Below are 24846 nucleotides of genomic sequence, written 5' to 3'. Positions count from 1 at the left end.
TAAATCTGTGTTTTTAACTTTTTATTTTGAGATAATTATAGACTCACATGCAGTTGTAAATAATAATATCGAGAGATCCAATAGAGCCTTCATTCAATTTACCTCCAAATTATAGCATGATATCACAACCAGGAAATTGACCTCGCTACAATCCATCAGTCTTACTCAGATCTCACCAATTTTATATGCTCTCATCCGTGCATGTGTGTCTTTGGTTCTACACAACTGTCCCACATGTGTAGATTCATGTGACCATCACCAGAGCCAAGATACACAGCAGTTCTCTTCACAAGGATCCTTCCCGCTGCCCTATCATGGCCATAGCCACAGGCCTCCTTCCTCCCTAATCCCTGGCAGACACTAAGCTGCTCTCCATCTCTATAATTTTGTCATTTTTAAGACTGCAAAATAAATGGAATCACACAATATGTAACCTTTGAAACTGGCTTTTTTTCACTCAACTTAATTCCCTTTCTGCACGTAATTCTCTTATGATCCATCTTTCTGCACATAATTCCCTTGAGATCCACCTTTCTGCACACAATTCCCTTGTGATCCATCTTTCTGCATTCCTTAGCTGGCATTATCCTGTAAAAAAAAGGTGTTTCTTCCCTACCCACCCCATGCCACACTTCTTTAGTATCACTCTCGATTGCTCTCTTTTAAAATTATTTCATTATTTTATTACTCCCACCATTGATTCTCTTGGGTTTACTAGACACACTACCGTATAATCTGCAAGCAGAGATAGCTTTATTTCTTTTCTTTCTAGTTTTTATGCCCCTACATTCTTTCATCTGATTGAATTGACTAAAACCCCAATGGCAATGTTAAGTAGAAGAAGAAATAGTATCTTCACCTAGAAGCTTTGAACAGAGTTGAAGTACCAGAGGATGGCCAGATGGAAAGGCGGAAGGCATTCTGTCTAGACTAGAGCTCAGGGCTAGAGGTAGCAATTTAGAAGAGGCAGTACAGCATCCTGTCAAGACCATGGCTCGGAAGCCTAGATGAGCCTCCAGCTCCATCCCTGTGGGTCCTCTAGCTGGGCGACCTCGCTGGGTGACCTCAGGCAATTCTCCAAACCTCGTTGTGCCTTGATGTCTCATTTGTAAAATGGCAGTAATCATGATAATGTCCACTTCATAGTACAGTTGTCAGGATCAGATTAGTTCATATGTGTGAGGGCTTGTTACTGTTACTTAAAAATGAATTAATAGAAATTGAGCTATTTGTAATGAGGTGGATGGACCTAGAGTCTGTCATACAGAGTGAAGTAAGTCAGAAAGTAATTAATAAACATGTACTCAAACTTTCTCAGTTTTAATTTCTAATATGGCAAACAATGATGGACATAATCCACAAAAACAAAAGCTTTGCTGGGGGGGCGGTCCTCAGTAATTTTTGAGAGTATAAAGGGGTCCTGATACCAAAAGGTTTGAGAATCACTGCCTTCGTCATACTGGTGGTTAAAATTTGAAATACTTCCAAGCTTGTTGGTAAACACCTGCTGCTTTGAACCTGTCAAATGACCCTCCCTACTCATTCCCCTGGCTCCTCCCACATATCAGCACTGAAGGGTTACTGTGTGGCAGACAGGGCTCCAGGACCCTCGGCTTCATCCTCATTGGCATCCTTGGTTCCTGACCCTGCTACCCTGCTTGTTCAACATTTTGAATCTTACTCCTACAGAGAAACCAACTGCATCGCCCTCTGAGCTTTTACGGCGACCTGAGGTCCATGCAAACCTTTTCTCCACACTCTGTCCTCTTCTTCCTTGCTTCTTCCTGAGACATTTATGTTTTCTATTTGAAAGAATTTCCTGGAAGTAAAAGTGAGATTTTTTTTTAAAGGTAGACATGAGGGCAACGATAGTGGGCTTTCTTGTGATTCTGATCCCATTACCTTGAGCTGTGTGACCTGGGCGATTGACTGAATCTCTCTGAAACTCAATCTCCTGCTGTACAGAGTGGGGTGACAACATGTCCCTTTGAGGGTTGTAGTGAGCATGGAAGGTGATCTCTACAAGTGAGCAGCACACAGGCAGGGCTCAGATGTGAGTTACTATTATATAAATAGCCCCAAATGGGGGACCTGAGCTCTCTGACTTCAAAGATAATGATCTGAATTAAACCACAACATCTCACAAACACTTCCCAGTAACCCAGATACTTTAGACATAGCTCTAACTCCTAGCTAGAGAGAACCTTCCATAGCAGGGTGAGAAGCATACTCGTTTCTGAAGATAATGATGAAAAAGCACTGAACTGGGAGTCAGGGCTCCGTTCTACTCCCAGGTTTGCCACAATTGGAGGAACGGCACTCAGCCTGTTTCCTTATCAACAAAAGGGGAGATTAACCTAAATCATCTTTGGGGTTTCTCCCAGCTCTCAGATCCTGAGATCCTATTGAGAGGAATAGTCAACAAGTCCTATAATATTTTATTTTGAACCCAAAACACCCGCTTTCTATAAGGCTCAGACTGCTGGGTGGATTTCCCAAGGAATTTGGAGACTTGTCTTGACATTAGGTATATCTTGGGCTTCTTCTCAGATCTGACACAGAAGATGAATGTCTTTAGGTCAAAAACTACACAATTTCTTTATCCAGTGCCCCAAACTCTTGATGGACTCCTATGTCCCTTGCATAAAGCTTAGTAAATCATCATCTAGACGTTTCTGTGCTTAGTGAGTTATTCTAATGTTCATCCCCGATCCCTATTGTATAGACGGCCAAGCAGAAGGACACAAAGATGAAGCCATGCACTCAGTGCTGGCTGGGCTGTACGGGTAAACAAAACTTGACCTTGATTCATCCACAGAGCAAAGAATCTTATCTCAGACCCTGTCCACATCCTTTTGAAGCCCCTTCCTTTTCCTTATCTTTCACGTTACACAGGCCACAAGGGCCAGATCAGTGCTCTCTCATTTTGAACAACATCAGAAAAGAATTTTTTTAAAAAATCACCTTGCCCACAGCCATTTTCACCCACCCACCTTTCCTCCAGCCAGGGGAGCTCTCACTGCACCCTTTTAGATGCTTTGCCTGGAAACGAAGTGTTCTGTAAGCAGATTCAGCCCCGCCTGAGGGCCCCGCTCTCGGTCCCCTTGGGGAGGCAGGCCCTCCAGAGGGGGCAGAAGAGGGGGGAAGACGGGCAGCCACTGCTGGGTGCTGAGTGCGGCTACAGCCCCTGCAGCATTGGGGCGCTTGAGAGAAATAGTTTCAGCCTCCACACTCACCCCACTGTGCCCAAATGTGCATTTGACAAGCCCCCCAAGCCACGTGTACACACATTAAAGTTTGAGAAGCTCTGCTGTGAACAAGTGAAGCAGAGTCCTACCAGCTGTAGGAAACCAACTTCCCAGCTCAAAGGACCGACTGCCTTCCAGGTGTTGATATTTCTGGTTAACTCGAGGAACACAAAAATATATCGGCACAAAATTTACCTTAGTTCTGTTCCCTTCTAAAAACAAAACAGCAAGACACCAAGGGGTAGCTTTATTTAGGGGAGTGGAGTTGAGGTCATATGCTAAATGAGAGAAAGGGTGTCAGCATTCCAGATCCAATCAGGAAGCCCTGGTCTGCATCTCTTATCTCAGTGAGTGACAGGCCACTTAGAGGAAGAGAAGGGAGTGCCTTGTTTCACCAAGTTTCTCATCTTTTATTGGAAACCCAAGCAGTAGAAGCTGTACGACTGTCCTTCTGGGAACAGTGGCGGAAAGGAGAGAGCAGACGCCTGGGAGACAGAAAAGCTGGTCTGAATCCCTAAATCTGTTGCTGTGTAACCTACGAATGCCTAATCTTTCCCTCCCTAGCATGGGCGTGGTGAGATGGAGGAGATGAGCCTCTAGCAATTCAGTGGAGGGAAAACAAAAGGCAAAACAACACAGAAAAAAAGGCGAAGCGTGTCCCAGGGTCCGTCACCCTCAGCCACCTTCCTCCCAGACCTGTGCGGTGACACAGCCCAGAGCAAGGTGGCTCTCAATTACTGTCGCTAATGTCGGCTGAAGAAGTCAAAGGCAGCCATGAATTCCTGCATTTCAGTTGAGCCGGGAATTCCTGGAGGCCGCAAGCCTACAAATATTCCAAGGGAGGATGCACCTGGGACAGTGTTTCAGGGACAGGGATGGAGGCTGGGTGGGCACAGGGGGTGGGACATATGAGGTCCTGCCTGTGTCTTTCCAGTTACCATTCTTAGCAAAAATTTGACATAAGATGTGAAACACTTTCAACATCGGAAGAGCTCAGTTTAACTCTCAATGCAAGGCCTTCGGGAAAATCCCTTGGGATTTTTCAGGAGGAATGATAATTACTGGCTCTCTTTCCCCTCTGCCTACATAAAAGGTAGGAGGCAAGACCACATCAATGTTCCTCGGAGCCCATGGTAGGACCCCTCCAGGGGCCCCAGTGTCCCAGCTCTGAGCATTCACCCCAAGTCCCAACACGAGGCTAGTAGTCTCAACTTTTTCCTCCAATCTGCAGGCAGCACACCCTTTCAAAACTCTCAGAAGAGAAAATGGCATCCAATCTGGAAATGCACCAATACTTAAAAATGACAGAGAGAAAAACATTTCCCTTCCCACCTTCCAAAAAATATTCTGCATTTGCCTCCTGAGCTGGGAGAATGGGCCAGAGCTGAGAGGAGAGAATAATTTCTGTTAGAAAGTCAGAGCCTCTGGTGGAAGCAAGAAATAGATCTGGAAAGGTGGGTGCAGGAGTAAAGGCAGAAAACAGCCCCTGTTTGCTGAATTTCGAGAAATTTTAGAGCTTTTGGAGTAAAACTAGAGAATGAGGGCAGCTGCCACGCTGTGTGAAAATTTGTAAGTGATAATATGGGGAAGGAGGCTGTAAAGACATTTTGCTGGGTCACATAAACAGAACTGCCCTTCAATGTTCCTCTGCAAGATTTCAGGAGAGATAAAGTGTTTTCATCCTTTTTTTTTAAGATGTTGTACTGCTGTTTCTTTTACGACACCGCCCTGAGAAGGGCTTTTAAAAATCCCAGATTTATTCCTGTTAAAAGAAACACCGCCCACACCCCAGGTCTACATTTCCTGCACGCTCCCCTGCCCCCAACACACACTTTCTTCAGGTGATACTTGGAACACTCTTCACGTGGTTCCAGGGAAAAGGGTTATAGTCAAGTTCTTTACTAGTTCTTAGCTATAGACCAGGGAGGTTTCAGTGCTTCTAGATTCCAGGAAAGATGCTTTTATAAAAGGCAAGTCTGTGGGAGTAAGAAGTTCTGGAAATTTCTCTTGTACCCGCATGACCTCCTCAGATGCTCAGGCTAATTTATGATGGTCCTGGAAATTCCCATGGCCTAATTTAGAAAAGCACATCATCATGTAAATAGTTTTTAAGGACACAAAGTTGCCCCGAAGGCAATCTGTCTGCCTTCCTTTCAAATTTCTGTGTTTAGAAACTCTCTTGGTTTGTGGTTGAGTCCTCAGATTCCAAATGCGGCTGAGGTCAATCCTTGATTATTTGTGCTAGTGGATAATCACGAGAATTGCACAATATACTTCTTAATGATTTTTTTGAAGTAAAATTACATGTGGTGAAATGCACAGATCTGAAGTATACAATTTGACGAGTCTGGGCTGTTAACCAAAATTTCAGAAACGGAGACCTGATTGAAATAAAAAGGTGTTACTTGGGGTTTGTTAGGAATGCCCCAGTGACACAGATTCAAGAAGACCTTGAATTGTTTCCCCAGCTACAAAATAAGGGACACTTATAAAGGCAAAACCCCACAAGGTTACAGTTAGTGACATGAGTTGCCTATCAAGAATTATAATTGGAGCTGGCAAGCAGTAAGGGTGCTTATTGAGTAAGAATTGGTTGGGGTCTGAAATGGTTGCATAATTTCAAGGGGAGACCTTGAGACCATAAGGTTGCAGCTGCGGGCAGATATTGTTTTGAAAGTGGCTGGTGGTGTCCTTAAGTTTGATGCAGTTCAGAGAAAATTCAAGTTCTCAGTGGTGCAGGGACATGTCTGAGACCAGGTCCTCAATGGCCCCCAGACTTGAACTGTGACAAGTCCATTATAATTTCAATTTGTCAGCAGGGCAAAGATGTACACTCATGTTTCCATCCCCCTACTGTCTCCTTCCAGTCAATCCCCACCCACCACAAGCAACCACTACTTTGACTTCTTTCTGCATACTAGTTTTGTCTTTTCGTAAACTTCATATAAATGGAATCAAACAGTGTGTGTATTTTGTGTCTGTCTTCTTTTGTTCAACATAATGTTTTTGAGATTATTCAAAGCTACTATAAATGTTTTGCTTAAGTCTTTTTGTAGATATGTGCTTTCACTCCTCTTAGATAAATACCAAGGAGTGGAACGGCTGGATCATAGGGCAGGTATATATTTAACTTCATTTTAAAAACTTTGAGTTTGGGCATTATTTTACACTCCCAACAGTAATGGAAGTGAGTTCCAGTAGCTCCTTGCCAACATTTGGTGTTGTCAGTCTTTTATCCATTTTACCCATTCTAATGGACTATTTCATGGTGGTTTCCAATTTGCTTTTTCTTGATATCTAATGATGTCTTCTGCACATTTTCAAGTGCTTATTGATAATCAGATATCTTCTTTGGAGAAGTGACCATTCAAGTCTTTGCCCATTTACTTATTGGGTTGTTTGACTTTTAGTATTGATTTGTAGTTCTTTGTATAATGTGGACACAAGTCTTTTTGTCAGATATATGTGTTGCAAAGATTTTTCTCCCAGTCTACCTGCAGCATTCATTTTTTCATGTTCTTAATGCCTTAGGAAGAGCAGAAGTTTTACATTTACTATTATTTTATGGTTAGTGCTTTTTGTGTCTTCCCTAGGAAATCTTTGCCTATCCCTAGCTTGCAAAGCTATTCGCCTTTATGTTCTTTTAGAAACGTAATAGTTTTATCTTTTATGTTTACATCTATAATGTATGGATTTGGTGTATGGATGGATCTTTTATGTTTAAATATACAATAAAATTAATTTTTGTATGTGGAGTAAAGTTCTTTTTTCCCTATACAATTATCACTTGTTCCAGAAGCATTTGTTGAGATTTTCCCTTCCCTCATTGAATTGCCATGGTGTGTTTGCAAAAAATCACCTGAATATACCTATGTCAGTCTATTTCTGGATTTTCTATTCTGTTCCATTATTCTATTTGTCTATCTTTTATCAATATGTACTGTCCTGGTCACTGAAGCTTTATAGAAAGTCTTGATATCAGATGACATGAATTCTCCAAATTTGTACATCATTTTAAGATTGTCTTAAAAGTCTAGGTCTTTGTGTCTTGCCAAATTTCTGCCAAAAAGTGTGTTGGATTTTTTTTATTGTAATTGCATTGAGTTTATTGATCAATTTAAGATAAGTTGACATCTTTAAAAAAAAAAAAGTCTCCCAATCCATAAATATTGTGCATTTCTCCAGTTATATAATTCTTTATGTTAGCAGTGTTTCAGAACTTTCAGTTTAAAGGCCTTGTGAGTTTTCAGTAAATTTATTCCTGAGTATGTTATGTCTTTTCATACTATTGTAAATGGGATTGTTTTAAAATTTTTAATTTTCTAATTGGTTGCTCACTGTATAACCACAAGTGATGTTTGTATATTGAGATCGCTAAATTTGATAAGTTCTCATAGTTATTTTGGAGATTTCTCGGTAATTTCATGTAACCAACCAAGTCATCTGTGACTAATGTTTCTTACTTTGAAATCTACTCTCTGATATAAATATAGCCACACCTGGCAACAGGCAACAAACAGATGCCTGTTTTTGTAAATAAAATTTGGTATAACTATTCTTCTCTCAGTCTCCACAGCAGGGAGTTGGTTCTAAGTCACAGGGTCCTGCCCTGTTCATATTCAGCCCAGCTGCTGGATTAAAAACCCGAAGAGTATCCTCACACACACTTCTGCCCCCCTCCTCTCTAGAGCCCCATCCCACAAATTCCACCCATGCCAGCAGCCTAGGGCTCTGATTTTTTCCCTCTTCAGGTCAGTGAGGCCACCACTCTGCTGGCTCCACTTTGGTGCTACCTGGCAGGAAAGTGCCCCAGGAGGAGAGCCATGGCAATGGTGGGCTCACTTCATGTGCTTCCTTCCTCTCAAATAATGCTGTGCTGCACTGCCCGTTGCTAAATGCCTGCAAACTCTTGTTCACATATTTTGTCTGGTTTTAAAGTTGCTTTCAGCAGGAAGATAAATTTTGTCATGGTCGGAAGCAGAAGTCCTCATGGGCTGTTTTTCTTTTTCCCTTCAATTATTTTATCTAGCTCAGGGAATGTCCATTGTGTGCTTGTAAGTTGTTCTTTTTAAATAGGCTTTACTTTTTAGAACAGCTTTAGGTTCACAGTAAAATTGAGCAGAAGGTACAGAGATTTCCCATATACTCCTGACATCACACATGCACAGCCTCCCCCATTGTCACATTATCAACATCCCCCACCAGATTGTACGTTTGTCACCATTGATAAACCTACACTGATGCATCATCGTTGCCTAAAGTCCATAGTTTACATTAGGGTTCACTCTTGGTGTTGTATATTCTATGGGTTTGGACTAATAGGTATCCATCATTATGGTGTCCTACAGAGTAATTTCACTGCCCTAAAAATCCTCTGTGCTCCACATAGTCATCCCTTCCTCTTCCCTACCCCCTGGCAACCTACCAATTCTTTTTACGACCTTCATAGTTTTTCCTTTTCTAGAATGTCATATAGTTGGACTCATACAGTGTATAGCCTTTTAAGATTGTCTTCTTTCATTTAGTAATACGCATTAAAGTTTCCTCTATGTCTTTTCATGGCTTGAGAATTCATTTCTTTTTAGCATTGAGTAACATCCCATTGTCTGAATGTACCACAGTTTATTTATCCACTCATTTACTGAGGGACATCTAAGATTGCTTCCAAATTTTGACAATTATTAATAAAGCTGCTAGAAACATCCGTGTGCAGGTTTTTTTGTGGACTCAGCTTTTCAACTCCTTTGGGTAAATACCAAGAAGCATGATGGCGGGATGGTACATTAGGAGTATGTTTAGTTTTGTAAGAAACTGCCAAAACTGTCTTCCAAAGTGTCTGTACCATTTTGCTTTCCCATCAGCAATGTACGAGGGATTCTGTTGCATCACATCCTCACCAGCATTAGGTGTTCTGAATTTTGGTCATTCTAAAGGTGTGCCGTGGCATCTTATTGTTGTTTTAATTTGCATTTCCCTGATGACATGATGTGGAACATCTTTTCATATACTTATTTGCCATCTGTATATCTTCTTTGGTGAGGTGTCTGTTCAGGACTTTGGCCCATTTTTTTCAATCAGGGTTCTTATTGTTGAGTTTTAAGAGTTCTTTGTATATTTTGGATAACAGCCCTTTATCACATAAATATTTTCTCCCAGTCTGTGGCTTGTCTTTCCATTCTCGTGACAGTGTCTCTTAAGAGCAGAAATTTTTTTTTCCGTTAAATCAGAATTTATTTTTTTTAAAGCATATGGTAACAAGAAAATAACACAAAAACAAACACCCTACTCCTTTTTTTTGTTTGTTTTCTTTTACTTTTTTTTTTTTACTGAAGTATAGTTTATTTACAATGTTGTGCCAATCTCTGGAAATTTTTTTATTTTAATGGGGTCCAGATTCTCAATCCTTTTCTTCATGGACCGTGCCTTTGGTGTTGCATCTAAAAAGTTGTCACCAAACCCAAGGTCATCTAGATTTTCTCCTATATTATCTTCAAGGAGTTTTATAGTTTTGTGTTTTACTTTTAGGTCTGTGATCCATTTTGAGTTAATTTTTGTGAGGGACATAAGATGTGTGTTTAGATTTTTTTTTTGCATGTGGAATGTCCAGTTGTTCTAGCACCATTTGTTGAAAAGACTATCTTTGCTCCATTGTATTGCCTTTGCCCCTTTGTCAAAGATCAGTTGGTCTATTTCTGGACTCTCTATTCTGTTCCACTGATCTATCTGTCTATCCTTTCACCAATACCACACTGTCTTGATTAATGTAACTTTATAGTAAGTCTTGAAGTCAGGTAGTATGTCCTCCAACTTTGCTCCTTTCAGTCAATATTGTGTTAGCTATTCTGAGTCTTTTGTCTCTTCATATAAACTTAGATTCAGTTTGTTGTCATCCACCAATTAAGTTGCTGGGCATTTTATTGGGATTGCCTTGAATCTATAGATCAAGTTGGGAAGAACTAACATACTGACAATATTGAATCTTCCTATCCATGAACATGGAATATCTCTCCATTTATTTAGCTCTTCATTGATTTATTTCATCAGAGTTTTATAGTTTTTCCTCATGTAATCTTGTACATATTTTTTTTCTCTTTACTTATACCGAAGTACTTCATTTTTTGGGTGCTTATGTAAATGGTATTGTGCTTCTAATTTCAATTTCCTCTTGGTCATTGCTGGTATTTAGCAAAGTGGTTGACTTTTGTATATTAGCTTTGTATCTTGTAACCCTGCTGTAATCACTTATTAGTATGAGGAGGTTTTATTTTTGGTCTATTCTTTCAGATTTTCTACATAGATAACATGTCTTCTACAAACAAAGTTTTATTTCTTCCATCCCAATCTGGATACCTTTTGTTTCCTTTTCTTTTCTAACTGTATTAGCTAGGACTTCCAATATGATGCTGAAAAGCAGTGGTAACAGGGAACATCCTTGCCTTCTTCCTTCATTTGGCTTTTCTGATTATTACACACATCTTGTTTTAGCAACAGATTTACCTTCCGATACTTAAATTGTTCGTTGGTATTGATGTATGATAAGTGCCAGCGAATGGTACTGATGACATGGGCTGTAGGGAGAGATGAACTTTTGCAGGAGTTAAGGGTTAAGGTAAAACTCAGCCCAGTCTCTATCTGGACATTTTCTTTTTCTGGACAGGAAAAAAAGGGAGCGGAACTAGTACCTATTCTTCTTTTTCTTTTTCTTTTTAAATTAATTTTATTGAAGTACAGTTGATTGACAGTGTTGTGATCATTGCTGCTGTACAGCAAAGTGGTTCAGTTATACATACATATATACATTCTTTTTCATGTTCTTTTCCATTATGGTTTATCACAGGATATTGAATATAGTTCCCTGTGTCATACAGTAGGATCTTGTTGTTTATCCATTCTATATATGATAGTTTGCAACTGACTAGCATCTATTCTATGCCTATTATGTGCCAGGTGCTCTGCAAGTTACCTTAATATGTTATTTCATGTAATATTTAAAAGAAATCAGTAAAATAATTATTATACCCATTTTACAAAAAAGGAAGCCAAGTCTTAGATACGTAAAAACAATAAAGCTGTATAGCTAGTAAGCTGGTAGAACTACAATTTAGAAACCTATCCTTCTCCTCTTTCCACCATGCTGTGTTTCTTGCCTTATGATTATTATAATTCCTGGAATTTACATTATTTTACATGTTCCTCTACAACTGCTGGCCCAGTGAGCTATTCAAACTGCTTTTGTGTAGTCCCTTCTTGGTTAGAGGTGGGACAAGCTGTCCAGGTTCACCTCACCTTCTTTTTTTTTTTTGCGATACACGGGACTCTCACTGTTGTGGCCTCTCCCATTGCGGAGCACAGGCTCCGGACACGCAGGCTCAGCAGCCATGGCTCATGGGCCCAGCCGCTACGCGGCATGTGGGATCTTCCCGGACAGGGGCACGAACCCGTGTCCCCTACGTCAGCAGGCGGACTCTCAACCACTGCGCCACTAGGGAAGCCCCTCACCTCACCTTCTTAAGGGTGTCAGGAGGGTCCCGCATCTTGGTTGGGGGTGGTCTCCAGGATGACAAGATGCTGGGCGGACTGTGAGGGCTCAGAGAAGCTCCATTCCGCCCTGAGTGATTAACAGACGATAGGCAGATGGTCCTCTGCCAGCAGCGAGTGCAGCAACCTGCCCGGACCCTGTGCCCGTTTGCTGGGTGGCAAGGCCAGATGTGGGAGCCCTGGCTGCCTCCCTTTTTTCTGTTTCCTGTGGTCCTTCCTGTCCGCTTCCTTTATCCAGCCTGTGACTTTTTCCTGAAAAATCTCGTCTCTTGAAGCAGGAGAATTTGTCGCGAGATATACAATGGAATCATTGCTCTGATGAGACCAGCACCTTTTCCTCCCATAATAGTTGGGTGTTCAACTATTCAAGTGTCTTTAGTGGGAAGCCAGTGACTATTGTGGGGGGCTAGGGAGGGTCAGGTCTTCGTGGTGTGAGAAGGAATTTGGTAAACTTAGAGGTGGGTAGGTGGGTGAGAAACATACATTTCCTACTCACCAGACATTGAGTGAAGCACTTTACAAATATTTCTTCAAAGATAAACAACCTTACAGAATCATTAATTACAGAAAGTTGGACAATCTTTATTTCCTTCAAAGTATTTCTCACAGACACATCTCATCCCTCAATTAAATCAATGTGGTTCGTCCCTCCCTCTGCTCATGTCCCTTGTGCCCCCTCATTCTATACTTGCTCAGCAGGAGGCATATTCAGAATAAAACCTCATTCGTTTCTATTCATTTAGTTTGAAAGACACTATAGTTTGGAGATGAACTTGGCTGAAGTTAAATTTTGAACCATCTCTGATATGAAGGTTTCTAAAGAAACTTCAACAGCCTTAGTTTCTCTCCAGGAAACAGTGGGGTACATACAAACCCCTTAAATCGAGCGAAGGAACGTGTGATTCGATCATACGCCCATGTTTGGAAGCTCCTGGACTCCGAAGGTGCCTTTTTGTCTTGGCAGATGCTTGTCTTGAAGACCCACCGAGTCTCAGAAACGCCATGTTCAAGGTCCTCAGGTATGAGGTGGGCACCATGATAAACTGTGACTGCAAGAAAGGCTTCCGCAGAAGGTCGCCCTTCATGCGCTGCACAGGAAACTCCAGCCACTCTGCCTGGGAAAACAGATGCCACTGTGACAGCACCTGTAAGTGTTCCCATTTATAACCCCGGAGGGAAGGAGAAAAACTGTAGCAAAGAGGGAGACAGGGCTTCAACTATTATTCGCACGGCCCTACAGACAAAAACTGGCCGCGCCATCTACGTGGAAACTAATGTTGGTGGTTCCCAGAATAGTCATTCACTGAACAGATATTGAATGAGTGTCTCCTAGTTCCAAGGCCTGTTCCAGATACTTAGGGATATGACAGATCCAGCCCTCAAGGAACCTATACTTCGGGTGGAGGGAGGGAGGACAGACGTTACACTAATAATTACTAAACAACTAAAAATAATTCTAGTTCATAATGATGTGAATGTAGCTCATGCCACTGAACTGTACACTTAAAAATGGTTACTATGGTCCATTTTATGTTATGCATATTTTATCACAGTTTTTTAATTGAGGTATAGTTGATTTACAATGTTGTGTTAGTTTCAGGTGTACAGCAAAGTGATTCAGTTTTGTGTATACACACACTTCTTCAGATGCTTTTCCATTATAGATTATTACAAGATATTGAATATAGTTCCCTGTGCTTTACAGTAAATTCTTGTTATTCACCTATTTTATATATAGTAGTGTGTATCTGTTAATCCCATACTCCTGATATATCCCTCCCACACTTCTTCCCTTTGGAAACCATACGTTTGTTTTCTATGTCTGTGAGTCTGTTTCTGTCTTGTAGATAAGTTTATAAGCACTATTGATTAGATTCCATACATAAAAGATATCATATGATATTTGTCTTTCTCTGACTGACTTACTTCACTTAGTATGATAATCTGTAGATCCATCCATGTTGCTGCAAATGGCGTTATTTCATTCTTTTTTATGAATGAGTAGTATTCCACTATACACACACACACACACACACACACACACACACACACACATACTACATCTTCTTTATCCATTCATCTGTCAGTGACATGTTGCTTCCATGTCTTGGCTATTGTAAATAGTGCTGCTATGAACATTGGGGTGTATGTATCTTTTTGAATTAGAGTTTTCGTCTTTTCTGGATATATACCCAGGAGTGGGATGGCTGCATCATATGGTAGCTCTATTTTTAGTTTTTTAAGGACATCCGTACTGTTCTCCATAGTGGCTGCACCATTGTCATTGCTTTAGGAGGGCCTCTCTCTAACTTTTAAATGAACTGCCTTGGGAAACAGAGGAGTGGGCGGGCTGTTGAATTAATAGCTCCTCTCGCTACCACACTCACCCCCACGTACACTGTTGATGGGGTTGATGGCCAGAATGGTGTCCCTTTTGGAGAGACACACAGACACAAACAATTCCACCAGAAAAATCTCAGCTCCTTCAGAAACTCGTTGTAGGCCACTGACATCATGTACAGGAAACCTGACTGACAGGCCAGTGCTGCACTGGCCAGGAACAGGCCCCCTGAGAGCCCCCCAAGGGCAGGGTGTGTGGGGATCATCTTTATAACCCCAGTATCCCCCGATATTGCCTGGCACATCACAGACCCTAGAAAGACTCTCTTTTTGAGCAAATGAATACATGAAGAGTGTGTTCTCTTTTAAACTTTTGTGAAGCTATCTTCTTCATTCCATCCATACTCTCTAGCCTCCCCTAAGACTCCAGGAAAACAAGTTACTCCTGGACTCAAAGATGAAGAAAAGACCACAGAAATGCAGAGCCAAATGCAGCCCACAGGCCAAGCTAACCTTCCAGGTAAGAGGGGACCCATTCTCTTGCAGGTACAGGATGTGTGCCCCAGAGGAGGAGGATCTGTCCTGCTGTCCTCTTTCCTAAGGATGTCATGTGGACGAGAACTATTGTGCAGCGTTTGCAGGCTGTTTGCTCAGCATTTCAAGCCACTCTTACAGCACCCAACCTGGGCTCTGGGTTGCCTCCGGGTTTGGGAACTGGCCAAAAAGAACTCAATTCAATTCACTTCATTTCAATTCAATTCAAAAAGCATGTTTGGGGACAAACTGTGCCAGGCACTGCGGCCAGACAATACAAACCTGAGTAGACGGTCATCCCTGCCCTCAAAGAGATGCTGTGTTTTCCCCTTAAGTACAAGGCAGTGAACTCCAAGCAAAGCAATTTACTTCCAGACATTCCTTACAGGACAGAGTTGTGAAGTGGGCGGTGCCACACTGGTGCCTGTGGAAGCTGCGGACAAACACCTCCTAGCTAATAGGATGTGGCCTAGCGAGTTGCTGCCCCAACTTCCCAAAATTAATAATGTTGGGGCTTCCCTGGTGGCACAGCGGTTGAGAGTCCGCCTGCCGATGCAGGGGACACGGGTTCGTGCCCCAGTCCGGGAAGATCCCACATGCCGCGGAGCGGCTGGGCCTGTGAGCCATGGCCGCTGAGCCTGCGCGTCCGGAGCCTGTGCTCTGCAACGGGAGAGGCCACAGCAGTGAGAGGTCCCGCGTACCGCAAAAAAAAAAAAAAAAAAAAAATAAGATGTTGAAGTCAAGCCATAACATCAGGAAGAAAGAGAGTCCATTAGGAAAACCTGAGCCTTGTGGGGGACCAGCTGACCTTACAAGACCCCATGGTCCTATGCTAATTTTATAACCTTACGAAGAACTTTACGACATTGTATATAATCTCATTTGAACCTCAGAAGCCAGTGAATCAGGGAGCAGGAAATATTACTTCAATTCACTGAATAAACTGAGACACAGAGACATTTAAAGACTTGGCTAAACTCACATAATAGGACTGAAATAAGGCCTTGGGTCTCCTGAATTAGAACAGGGATCTTGCTACTGATTATTTAAACTAGTCTGAATTTATTTTCAGCTTCTATTAATTAAAAAAACTAAAACCCAATGACTAATCCAAGGACTACTCTGCAACATGCTGTTTCCAGCCCTTTCCACTCTGACTTTGTGCTGGAACAAGGTTTCCGAACACATTTAGTTATTTGTTTCTCTCTGTTTCTCCCGCATCACCTTCCACAATTATTGAAAGTTTTCTCAAGAGGTCAAAGTTTACTGTCCTTACTCAAGAGATAACCAGCTGGCTCTGGCTAAGGGATACTTCACAGATTGTCTTAATGTGGAGGTTTTCACTTGAAAGAAGCAAACCCAATTCAAATGGGTTCAGACGGTTATGAATTTTACTGACTGTAAAGGCAATTTGATTCTGAGACTGAAACACACGTTCAGTCATGATTTGCAAGGTGCTGCACTGAGCAGACCACCCTGGACGGGACCACTCGGCCTCCTGCTGCAGAGGGTTACAGAGGGCATGGGGGAAGGTTATATGGGTCCTTGGGGTTGTGGAAGGTCAGAGCATATATGCAGTTTCACACTTCTGGGCTTAGAGGGACCTGTGGTCCATATGTCCAGATTTGGCGGGGGCAGGGGTTGGATTCTGGGATTAAATCAGAGCAGGACATGATCTCTGAGGTTAAAGGTCAGCCAGGCTTGGGTTTTAGTTGGGTGAGTGGAAAGTTACTGGGCATGGGAGTTTTCAGAGCCCTTAAAAGGGCCCACTTGGGTCAAGCTTCAGGCATGGCTTGATCAGGGATCAGGCTCCATTTCTCCAAGATCATCTCAGTGTTCCCCTCCTCCTGGCTTTGGATTTGTCCCCAGTCCTTCCGCCGTGGCCCCAAGATGACCACCAGCTGCAACTCACTTAGCAGTGGGGATCCAGACGGTCTCCACACTTCATTGGTCCAGATTGGCTTGAGCCTGCCTTTATCCCTAAACTGAGACCACCGTTCACACACCTGTCTACTTATCAAATCTCTCACCATCAGCAGAAGTAATTGCTCGTCTCTCTGCATTCCGAGAGCAAGCGTCTGTCTCTTGGCTGTCATCCTCACCACGTTCTGCCTGTATGTGCTTCCTTTCCAGATCCACTGTCTGCTCCTTGCAGGGGGACTGGGTCTTTATGTCTTTTCACAACGTGTCTAGCAAAGGTCCTAACACATAGATGTTATCAATACTTACTGGAAGGAAGGAAGGAAGGGAGGGAGGGAGGAAGGGGACAAAGAAAAGAGTAAGAACCATGGTCCAGTCTCTAGGAAGAGGCAACCTGGACTCACAATGTCTCCCCAGCTTTGCCTTTGGAATTTCCTTTCCCTCTTCCAGGTCACTGCAAGGAGCCTCCACCATGGGAACATGAACGTGAACCTTTGAAGAGAATTTACCATTTCATGGCGGGGCAGACAGTTTACTACCAGTGCACTCAGGGATTCAGGGCCCTACAGGGAGGCCCTAGCAAGAGCACCTGCAAGATGATCCATGGGAACATGAGGTGGACCCAGCCCAAGCTTGGGTGCATAAGTGAAAGGGAGAACAGTCAGTTTCCAGGTATGGAGATGCCCCCGCCAGGTCCACCACCTTGCTGCTTCTGTCAGGCGGACCAGCCTGGAATCCCTGACCCACCTGCTACATGACCTTGGGCAAGTCTCTTCCTCTCTTGGGGCCTCTGTTTTTTCTCATTCTAGAAAATAGACTAGATAAACTCCAAGGTCTTCATCACCTGAGTTCCCCTGTACCCTGATGGGGATAAATAGCAGGAGATAGAAGAGGAAGAAAGGTCTTCCGAAGCCCCTGGGTGCTACCTCACTGGCGATCCTGCTGCCCCCTTTTCTAGCTGATCCTGAAATTTTCCTTCTGACTCTAAGCTACCAAAACTTCCTCTTTCAAAAAGGAAAGTCCACATGCCATGCACACATTTCCAACTTGCTGATACATAATGTAAATCCATTATTTGTGCCATGCCACACCATTAGCATGCCCCCTCCTCTTGTGTGAGTCCCACCTGAGCTTTGCCAAAGTGCAGACGTGAAGGGAAAGGAATTTTTCAAGCACAAACACACATGCACACGCATGCACGCTCTTTCATACACGCAGACAAGCCACCTACGTTGAGGTCTTCTGCTATTTTCATTCTGAAATAGTCTTACTATTTCTACAATCAAAAGTCGCTTCCATTTGACCCTAAGTGTTAGTGGTTTCTTCGCTCACCCCCGCTTCCCAGACCCCATGTCTCCCTCTTGGATCTTCTGGGAGGCTGCTGTGCTTCTTTCCCATAGCCTGACCCCCATGAGCCAGCCACACTGCACGCCAGGCGTGTCCATGAGCAACGGGGAACCTGTCACAGAGAAAAGCTCTCCTTTTGTGCATTTCTACTTCGTTTAATGGTTTGATGGTATTTGTATTATGATGACCCGTTTCCAAGCCACAGAAGGAAACCAGAGCTGCGTAGGCAGCGTGGGGAGAAAGTTGCTGAGTTCTGTAGAAAGCCAGGGTCAGGATCACAAAATTCCCTCCCTCCTGCTCTGCTGCGGCCACCGAGCCACTTCGCTGTGACCCTAATGGGGAACCGAGAACTGAGATTCACACCTCAGCTAGTGCATCTGGGGTCAGCTGAGGAGGCCAGGGAGGGGGTGGACATGAGACCTCCACTCCCCACCTTCTGTTCCACAAGCATCCTTACTCTCTCCTCCAGGTGATGAAGAGCCTCAGGAGAGCACGGATGCTCCCCCTGGCAGTGAAACGTCTTTTCCCTTAACAACGAGGATGGCAGGTACCACAGGTACGGCTGGAGTTTCTTGGAAGATAAAAGGTTGGCTATTAAACCATGATGCAGGATAAGGGGAGGAGTTGGCCTGGAGCTGCCTGTAGGTGGTAGAGATGATCACACACCTGCGTGCAACCTCCCGGTCCTCAAACACCGCCAGTGTCACAGGAGAAACAAGATGAGGGCGGCGCCTCGAGGCAGAAGAACGATATGTTCAAATGTTGGCCCCAGGTTCCCCTGGTCTCTCCTAGCTCTCCAGTGGTTTCCGAGCCCCCAGCCCCAAGAAGCCTGGACTCTCCCAGCCCTGTGCAGCCCCACGACCAGCAGTGACTAGCACCCTTCTCTCTCTTTTGCACAGATTTCCAAACACCCACAGAAGTGGCTGCGACCATGGATACGTTCATATTTACAACCGAGTATCAGATCGCAGGTGGGTAGTGACAAACGTGCACCAGACAGAGACCAGGGGACGCTTGCTTGGTGGGTTGGTGAGTTGCTTGGTTAGTTACTATAAACTAACTCTTTACACTATATAATGTTTATAATAGTCAAAGACGAATCCAGATAGTAACATGACTCGGAATCACAGGCACCGGTTGTAGTGAGTTAGGAGTGAGGTCTCAAACCAGCCCCAACCAGTGCCTCCCGACCAGATCCTAGAGGACAAAATACCCGGCACCTGCGTGTGAGGGGAGGCCAGGGTGCGGGGATGTGGTGGAACCAGCGGAAGAGAGAAGCATGCCACCAACACTCCAGGTGTTTCCTGGTGGGAGGCAAAAACGGGCTTTGAGAAAAAAACAAAACAAAGACCAAAACCGAGCTCTTAGAAACAGAGCAGAATGCTGGTGACCAGGGGCTGGGGGTGGGGTAAATGGGGAGGCGGGTGTCAGAGGGCACAGACTTCCAGTGAGAAGTGGAGCAAGTATGGAGATCGAACGTAGAGCATGGTGATCACAGCTAACGATGCTGTATTGTAGACTTGAAAGTTGCTAAGAGTAAATCTGAAATGTTCTTGGCCCAAAAAAGAAATGGTAATTACAATACATTTTGCAATGTATAAGTGTATCAAAGCAACACATTGCACACCTTAAACTTAGACAATGTTACATGTCAATTATTCTCATAAGGGGAGGGGGTGAGTGGAGCAAAACAGGCTTTGAGGCACGTCTAAGACACATAGACAGATGGACGTATGGATAACTTGACAGCTTCAGGACCACAGGAAAGAAGCATCTGGGAAACAACACTTTCAGGAGATGCTAAGTGTTTATCATGCATCTTTATATTTCAACATTTCTTTTACCCATCGCGGGCCTCACTCACGGCCTCTTTAACTGAGGCCGGGGACTCTGAACCTTTCTGAAGAGGGTGCCTGTCAGCTGCTCCCCACAGAAAGAGTGGAGCCCCCTGAGGAAAGGTTTGTGCCCTTCCAGTCCACACCCCCAGGCCCTGGTCCTGGAGCCTCCTGGGAAACTCTGCCGGGAGTGAGCCGCGTTCTGAAAAGGGGCGGCAAAAACCGCAGCGCTCGCCTCTCGGCGAGCCCTTTGCTGGGGGTGGGGACGGATACAAGGGGACGGGCTCTCTCAGCCCCGGGGCCCCCTTCCCTGACCTGCCTCTCCGTCCACAGTGGCCGGCTGCATCCTACTGCTCATCAGCATCTTCCTCCTGACCGGCCTCACCTGGCAGCAGAAATGGTGAGTCCCGGGTGGGCAAGGAAGCCCCGCCCACGCTGGGGGGAGGGGGAGCGCCGCGCAGAAAAGCACCGGGGCAGGGACCCGTTCCCCCCCAGCCCACCCCCGTCCTCCCTGACCACCAGGGGTTTGGGGAGCAGCAGAGGGAGAACTGGCCAGTGCACGCCTTCCCAGAGTCGACCCACAGAATTACAGCCACAGGGAAATGGGAAAGCCAAGGAAGCGAACATCCACTGAGCGCCTACTGTATGCCAGGGTCCATGCTTATCTTGCGAACATTATGGCAACCTGAAACCTTTGCTACAAGCTCTGGCAGGTTAAGCAACGTGGACAAGGTTGCACAGCAGAGGCCCAAACTGCAACCTCTGTCTAGTGCCCAGGACCTCTTTGCCCCTGTCACCTGGCAGCAGAGAACCAAGGGCAGCGTCAGCCCTGGTCCTCTCCTGCGCTCCTCACCCCCCAATGCAGACGCTCACACCAGAGCCCCCTAGGCCGGGAACCTGACCCACGCGACCCCACGTGTGGACTTACTTGCATTAACTCTCCCGGCTGCAGAGGAGAACAACCCGGTGAGATTTTAAAAATACCAATGCTTGGGTGGGCCCTAGACATCAGTACTTTAATTTTTAATTGAGATAAAATTCTTCGTTTTAACTATTTTAAAGTGTGTAATTCAGTGGTTTTCAGCACTGTTGCGTATACACCACCAGTATCTAATTCCAGAACATTCCATCACCCCAAAAAGAAACCCCACATTTCCCAATTCTCCACCCCTCCCCCTCATTCCCTGGCCACCACTGATCTACGTTCCATCTCTATGGATTTGCCTGTTCTGGACATTTCATGTGAATGGGACCACAATGTACGTACTGTGTGCCCTGTTGTTACTGGGATGTTAGTACTTTTTAAAAGCTCCTCAGTCGCATCTAATACATACACATCCAGTTTAGATAACCCCGAGCTGGACCCGTGGTTCTGAAACATGAGTGCATCAGAATCTCCCAGGGGGGCTTGTTTTTTTAAATTGAAGTACAGTTGATTTACAGTGTTTCAGGTTTACAGCAAAGTGATTCAGATATATATAAATACACATATATATGCTTTTTCAGATTCTTTTCCATTATAGGTTATCACAAGATACCGAATATAATTCTCTGTGCTACACAGTAGGTTTTCATTGTTTATCTATTCTATATATAGTATCTGTTAATCCCAAATTCCTAATTCCCTGTGGGCTTCTTAAAGCAGAGCCTGCCAAGCCTACCCCCAAAGTCCCTGATTCAGCAGGTCTGGGGTAGGGCCTGAAAATTTACGTCTAACAAATGCCCAGGTGATGCCAATGCTGCTGGTCCAGGGACCAAACTTTGAGACCCACTGCACTAACAGTGTTAAGAATCAAGAGCGTGACTCTCTCTCTCTCTCTCTCTCTCTCTCTCTCTCTCTCTCTCTCTCACACACACACACACAGTGTCAGTCTCTCCCTCCCTTTAGACAGAGGACTATGGAGACCTAGCTTGTCACTCTCCCCACCTCCCAGGGCATCCCCTACCCCCTCCTCACCGGGTGCACTCTGCCTAGAACCAAAGCCCTCCGACCCCCCAGCCTGCCTAGCCAGAGAGAAATCATCAGATTCCTTCCATTCTTATCTTGATCATCAGGCCCACGATAAACTCCTGGTTTTCCTTCTGTCAATTAAAAAGCACAAATGATTGCAACGCAAAGGAGAAGCCCTCTAGGGTTGCCATGTTAGGAATTATTCGCATACCTGGCAACCTACCAATCCCTCTACGTGTTAGCCAATTCCTGAGGCGTTTTTATAGGATTCTGTGAGATGATGCAGGTAAATTGCCCAAGATGCTATTTTTACTGCACAGACAGATCCTCTCCTTCCCTCACTGACAGGACCTAATACCTATCAAGGATCTTTGTATTTGGTAGCTTAAAGACCCAAACCTTCGGACACAAAGGGATGAAGCTATTTGGGAGTGGGAAAGGTTTGGACTTGATGTTGTGAAACCAAGAACTGCCTGAAACTATATGAGTTTCCAAGATCTCCCAGAATTGCAATCTTCCAGGAGACCTAAACAGACACCTCAAACTGACCCAGAGAGCTGGTCCAAAAGCCTTCCTAGAATTGAATTTCATCTGATGGTGCCCTCTTGTGGCCAAACAGAAATACTACATTTGATTTTTAAAATTTTTTAAAGCAATTACTGGGAGCTGACTTACCCCAGCTCCTGAGAGCCAAAAGCTAGATGTTCTGGAATTTTGAGAACTGCTTTTAAGCATAGCCATTGTTAAAAATTAAATTATATAAACTTACAGTTAAATAAATTATATTAAAAACAAAGTCAGGGACTTCCCTGGTGGCACAGTGGCTAAGAATCCACCTGTCAACGCAGGGGACACGGGTTTGATCCCTGGTCCGAGAAGATCCCATATGCCGCAAGGCAACTAAGCCTGTGCGCCACAACTACTGAGCCTGCGCTCTACAGCCCGCGAGCCACACCTGCTGAAGCCCGCATGCCACAACTACTGCAGCCCACGAGCCACAGCTACTGAACCCGCGAGCCTAGAGCCTGTGCTCCACAACAAGAGAAGCCACCGCAATGAGAAGCCCGCGCAAAGCAACGAAGACCCAATGCAGCCAAAAATGAATAAATAAATAAATTTATTAAAAGAGAAAACAAAGTTAATAAGTACTCAAAATTAATCACTTTCTAATTGTTTTACTGCATTTTACTACTTTATTCTCAGGGTTATTTGCATCTGTGTATCTGTATCGAGGAAATACTATCCATATGATGGTTTTATACTGCACGTCTCTCCCCAACTCTGTATTCAAGGTAGCTTGAAACTGGGAGTGGTGGGAGTTTTTACACCATGGAAACAGGCAGCCTTTTTCAGACAGCTGGTTGTTAAACATTTGCCAACACACCAGTTCTTGGAGCCTTGCCCCATGGGAGCTCTGAGCAAATTAGGAAGTAACCAGATGTTCCCATGGGCTGAGGAAGGGCTGGGGAAGTCTAGGATTGTACTGTCTGATAGGGTTGCCACTAGCCACGTGTGGATATTTAAGTTTAAACTGAAATAAATTAAATGCAATTAAAAATTCGGTCTACGCGTTGCACCAGCCACATTTCAGGTGTCTGATAGCCACACGTGGCCACATTATTGGACAACATAGATACAAAACATTCCCATCACCACAGAAAGTTCTTATGGTACAGCACCAGCTAGAAAACTAGGAGTTTTCAATTCATGAAAACCCCTTAGCACAGCGAATTGGTTTTATTATTCCTTTTAGGCAGCTGTTGTCTTCCGTATACTTCCAAAAAATTTTGATAGGATATCTCCTACGTAGATGCTGCTCAAAGGGTACAAACTTGCAGTTAGAAGATGAATAAGTTCTGGGGAATCTAATGCACAGCAGAGGTGATTATAATCAACAACATTGTATTATATACTTAAAAGTTGCTAAGAGACTAGATCTTAAATGTTCTCACCACCAAGAAGAAATGACAGTTATGTGATATGATGGAAGTGTTAGTTTTAACACCACAGTGTTCATTACACCTCAATATATAAATGTATCAAATCAATACACGGTACACCTTAAACTTCCACGATGTTCTATGTCAATTATATCTCAATTTTAAAATGACTATGAGAATATCTCCTATGTACCAGGCACTTGCCAGGGGCCTAAGGATGAATACGAATGGCCCCTGCTCTCAGGAGCTTACAGATCAGTGGAGGAGAAGGGGAAAAAAATTGAGACTTTAAATGTAATTTGTTAAAGCCTAAGGTTGAGGTGTTACAGGAACGAAGAGAAAATAACCTAATCCTCTATGGGGACACCCAGAAGGCTTTCAGAGCTGATACCAGTGGCCAGATAAAGAACGGCAGGAGGGCTTCCCTGGTGGCGCAGTGGTTGAGAGTCCGCCTGCCGATGCAGGGGTCACAGGTTCATGCCCTGGTCCGGGAAGATCCCACATGCCGCGGAGCGGCTGGGCCCGTGAGCCATGGCCGCTAAGCCTGCGTGTCCGGAGCCTGTGCTCCGCAACGGGAGAGGCCACAACAGTGAGAGGCCCGCATACCGCAAAAAAAAGAAAAAAAAGAACGGCAGGAGAAGCTGCAAGTCAGAGGGGCAGGAGGAGAAGTAAGGCAGCCTAAAGGGCACGAGGACGTCTGGGAGGATCTAGCAGTTCTGAACACTGGGGTGTAAAGTGCACGGGGCAGTGGTGACAGTGGTGCTGTGGGAATGGCCAGGGACCAAGGCCTGGAAGATCAGGCCAGACTGAGGAGCTCAGGCCCGATCCTGAGGACGACAGCGAGCCACAGAAGCTCGATTATGCGATAAATGGTAGCACTGGCCCTCTGAACAGTCTGGCCACAATAGAGGCTAGAGTTACAGTGGGTAATGGTGGTGGCAGTTTGATTATGTTACGATGGAATAAATCCACACAGGGGATGAGGAGAGCATGAACTAGGTCAGTGGACATAAGTTAAAAAGGAGGAAAAGGACTTCCCTGGTGGCGCAGTGGTTAAGAATCCTGCCAATGCAGGGGACACGGGTTCGAGCCCTGGTCTGGTCTGGGAAGATCCCACATGCCGTGGAGCAACTAAGCCCGTGCGCCACAACTACTGACCCTGCACTCTACAGCCCGCGAGCCACAACTACTGA

At 44.4% G+C, this 24846-nt stretch overlaps 1 protein-coding gene across 1 annotated transcript in view; it reads left to right on the top strand.

The window, feature by feature from the left end:
- The window catches only part of IL2RA (interleukin 2 receptor subunit alpha), a 45290-nt gene that overhangs the window by 17411 nt on the left and 3033 nt on the right, over positions 1 to 24846 (top strand). Inside the window, exons 2-7 of the mRNA XM_024732284.1 lie at positions 12751 to 12933; positions 14539 to 14646; positions 17031 to 17252; positions 18397 to 18483; positions 18827 to 18898; positions 20096 to 20162. Coding sequence (XP_024588052.1) covers positions 12751 to 12933; positions 14539 to 14646; positions 17031 to 17252; positions 18397 to 18483; positions 18827 to 18898; positions 20096 to 20162 — 739 coding nt within the window. The remainder of the gene's footprint in view (positions 1 to 12750; positions 12934 to 14538; positions 14647 to 17030; positions 17253 to 18396; positions 18484 to 18826; positions 18899 to 20095; positions 20163 to 24846) is intronic.

This window comes from Neophocaena asiaeorientalis, unplaced genomic scaffold, assembly GCF_003031525.2.
Source record: "Neophocaena asiaeorientalis asiaeorientalis breed wild unplaced genomic scaffold, Neophocaena_asiaeorientalis_V1.1 scaffold176, whole genome shotgun sequence".
Taxonomy (NCBI): domain Eukaryota; kingdom Metazoa; phylum Chordata; class Mammalia; order Artiodactyla; family Phocoenidae; genus Neophocaena; species Neophocaena asiaeorientalis.
This window is presented reverse-complemented; position numbering and strand designations above follow the sequence as displayed.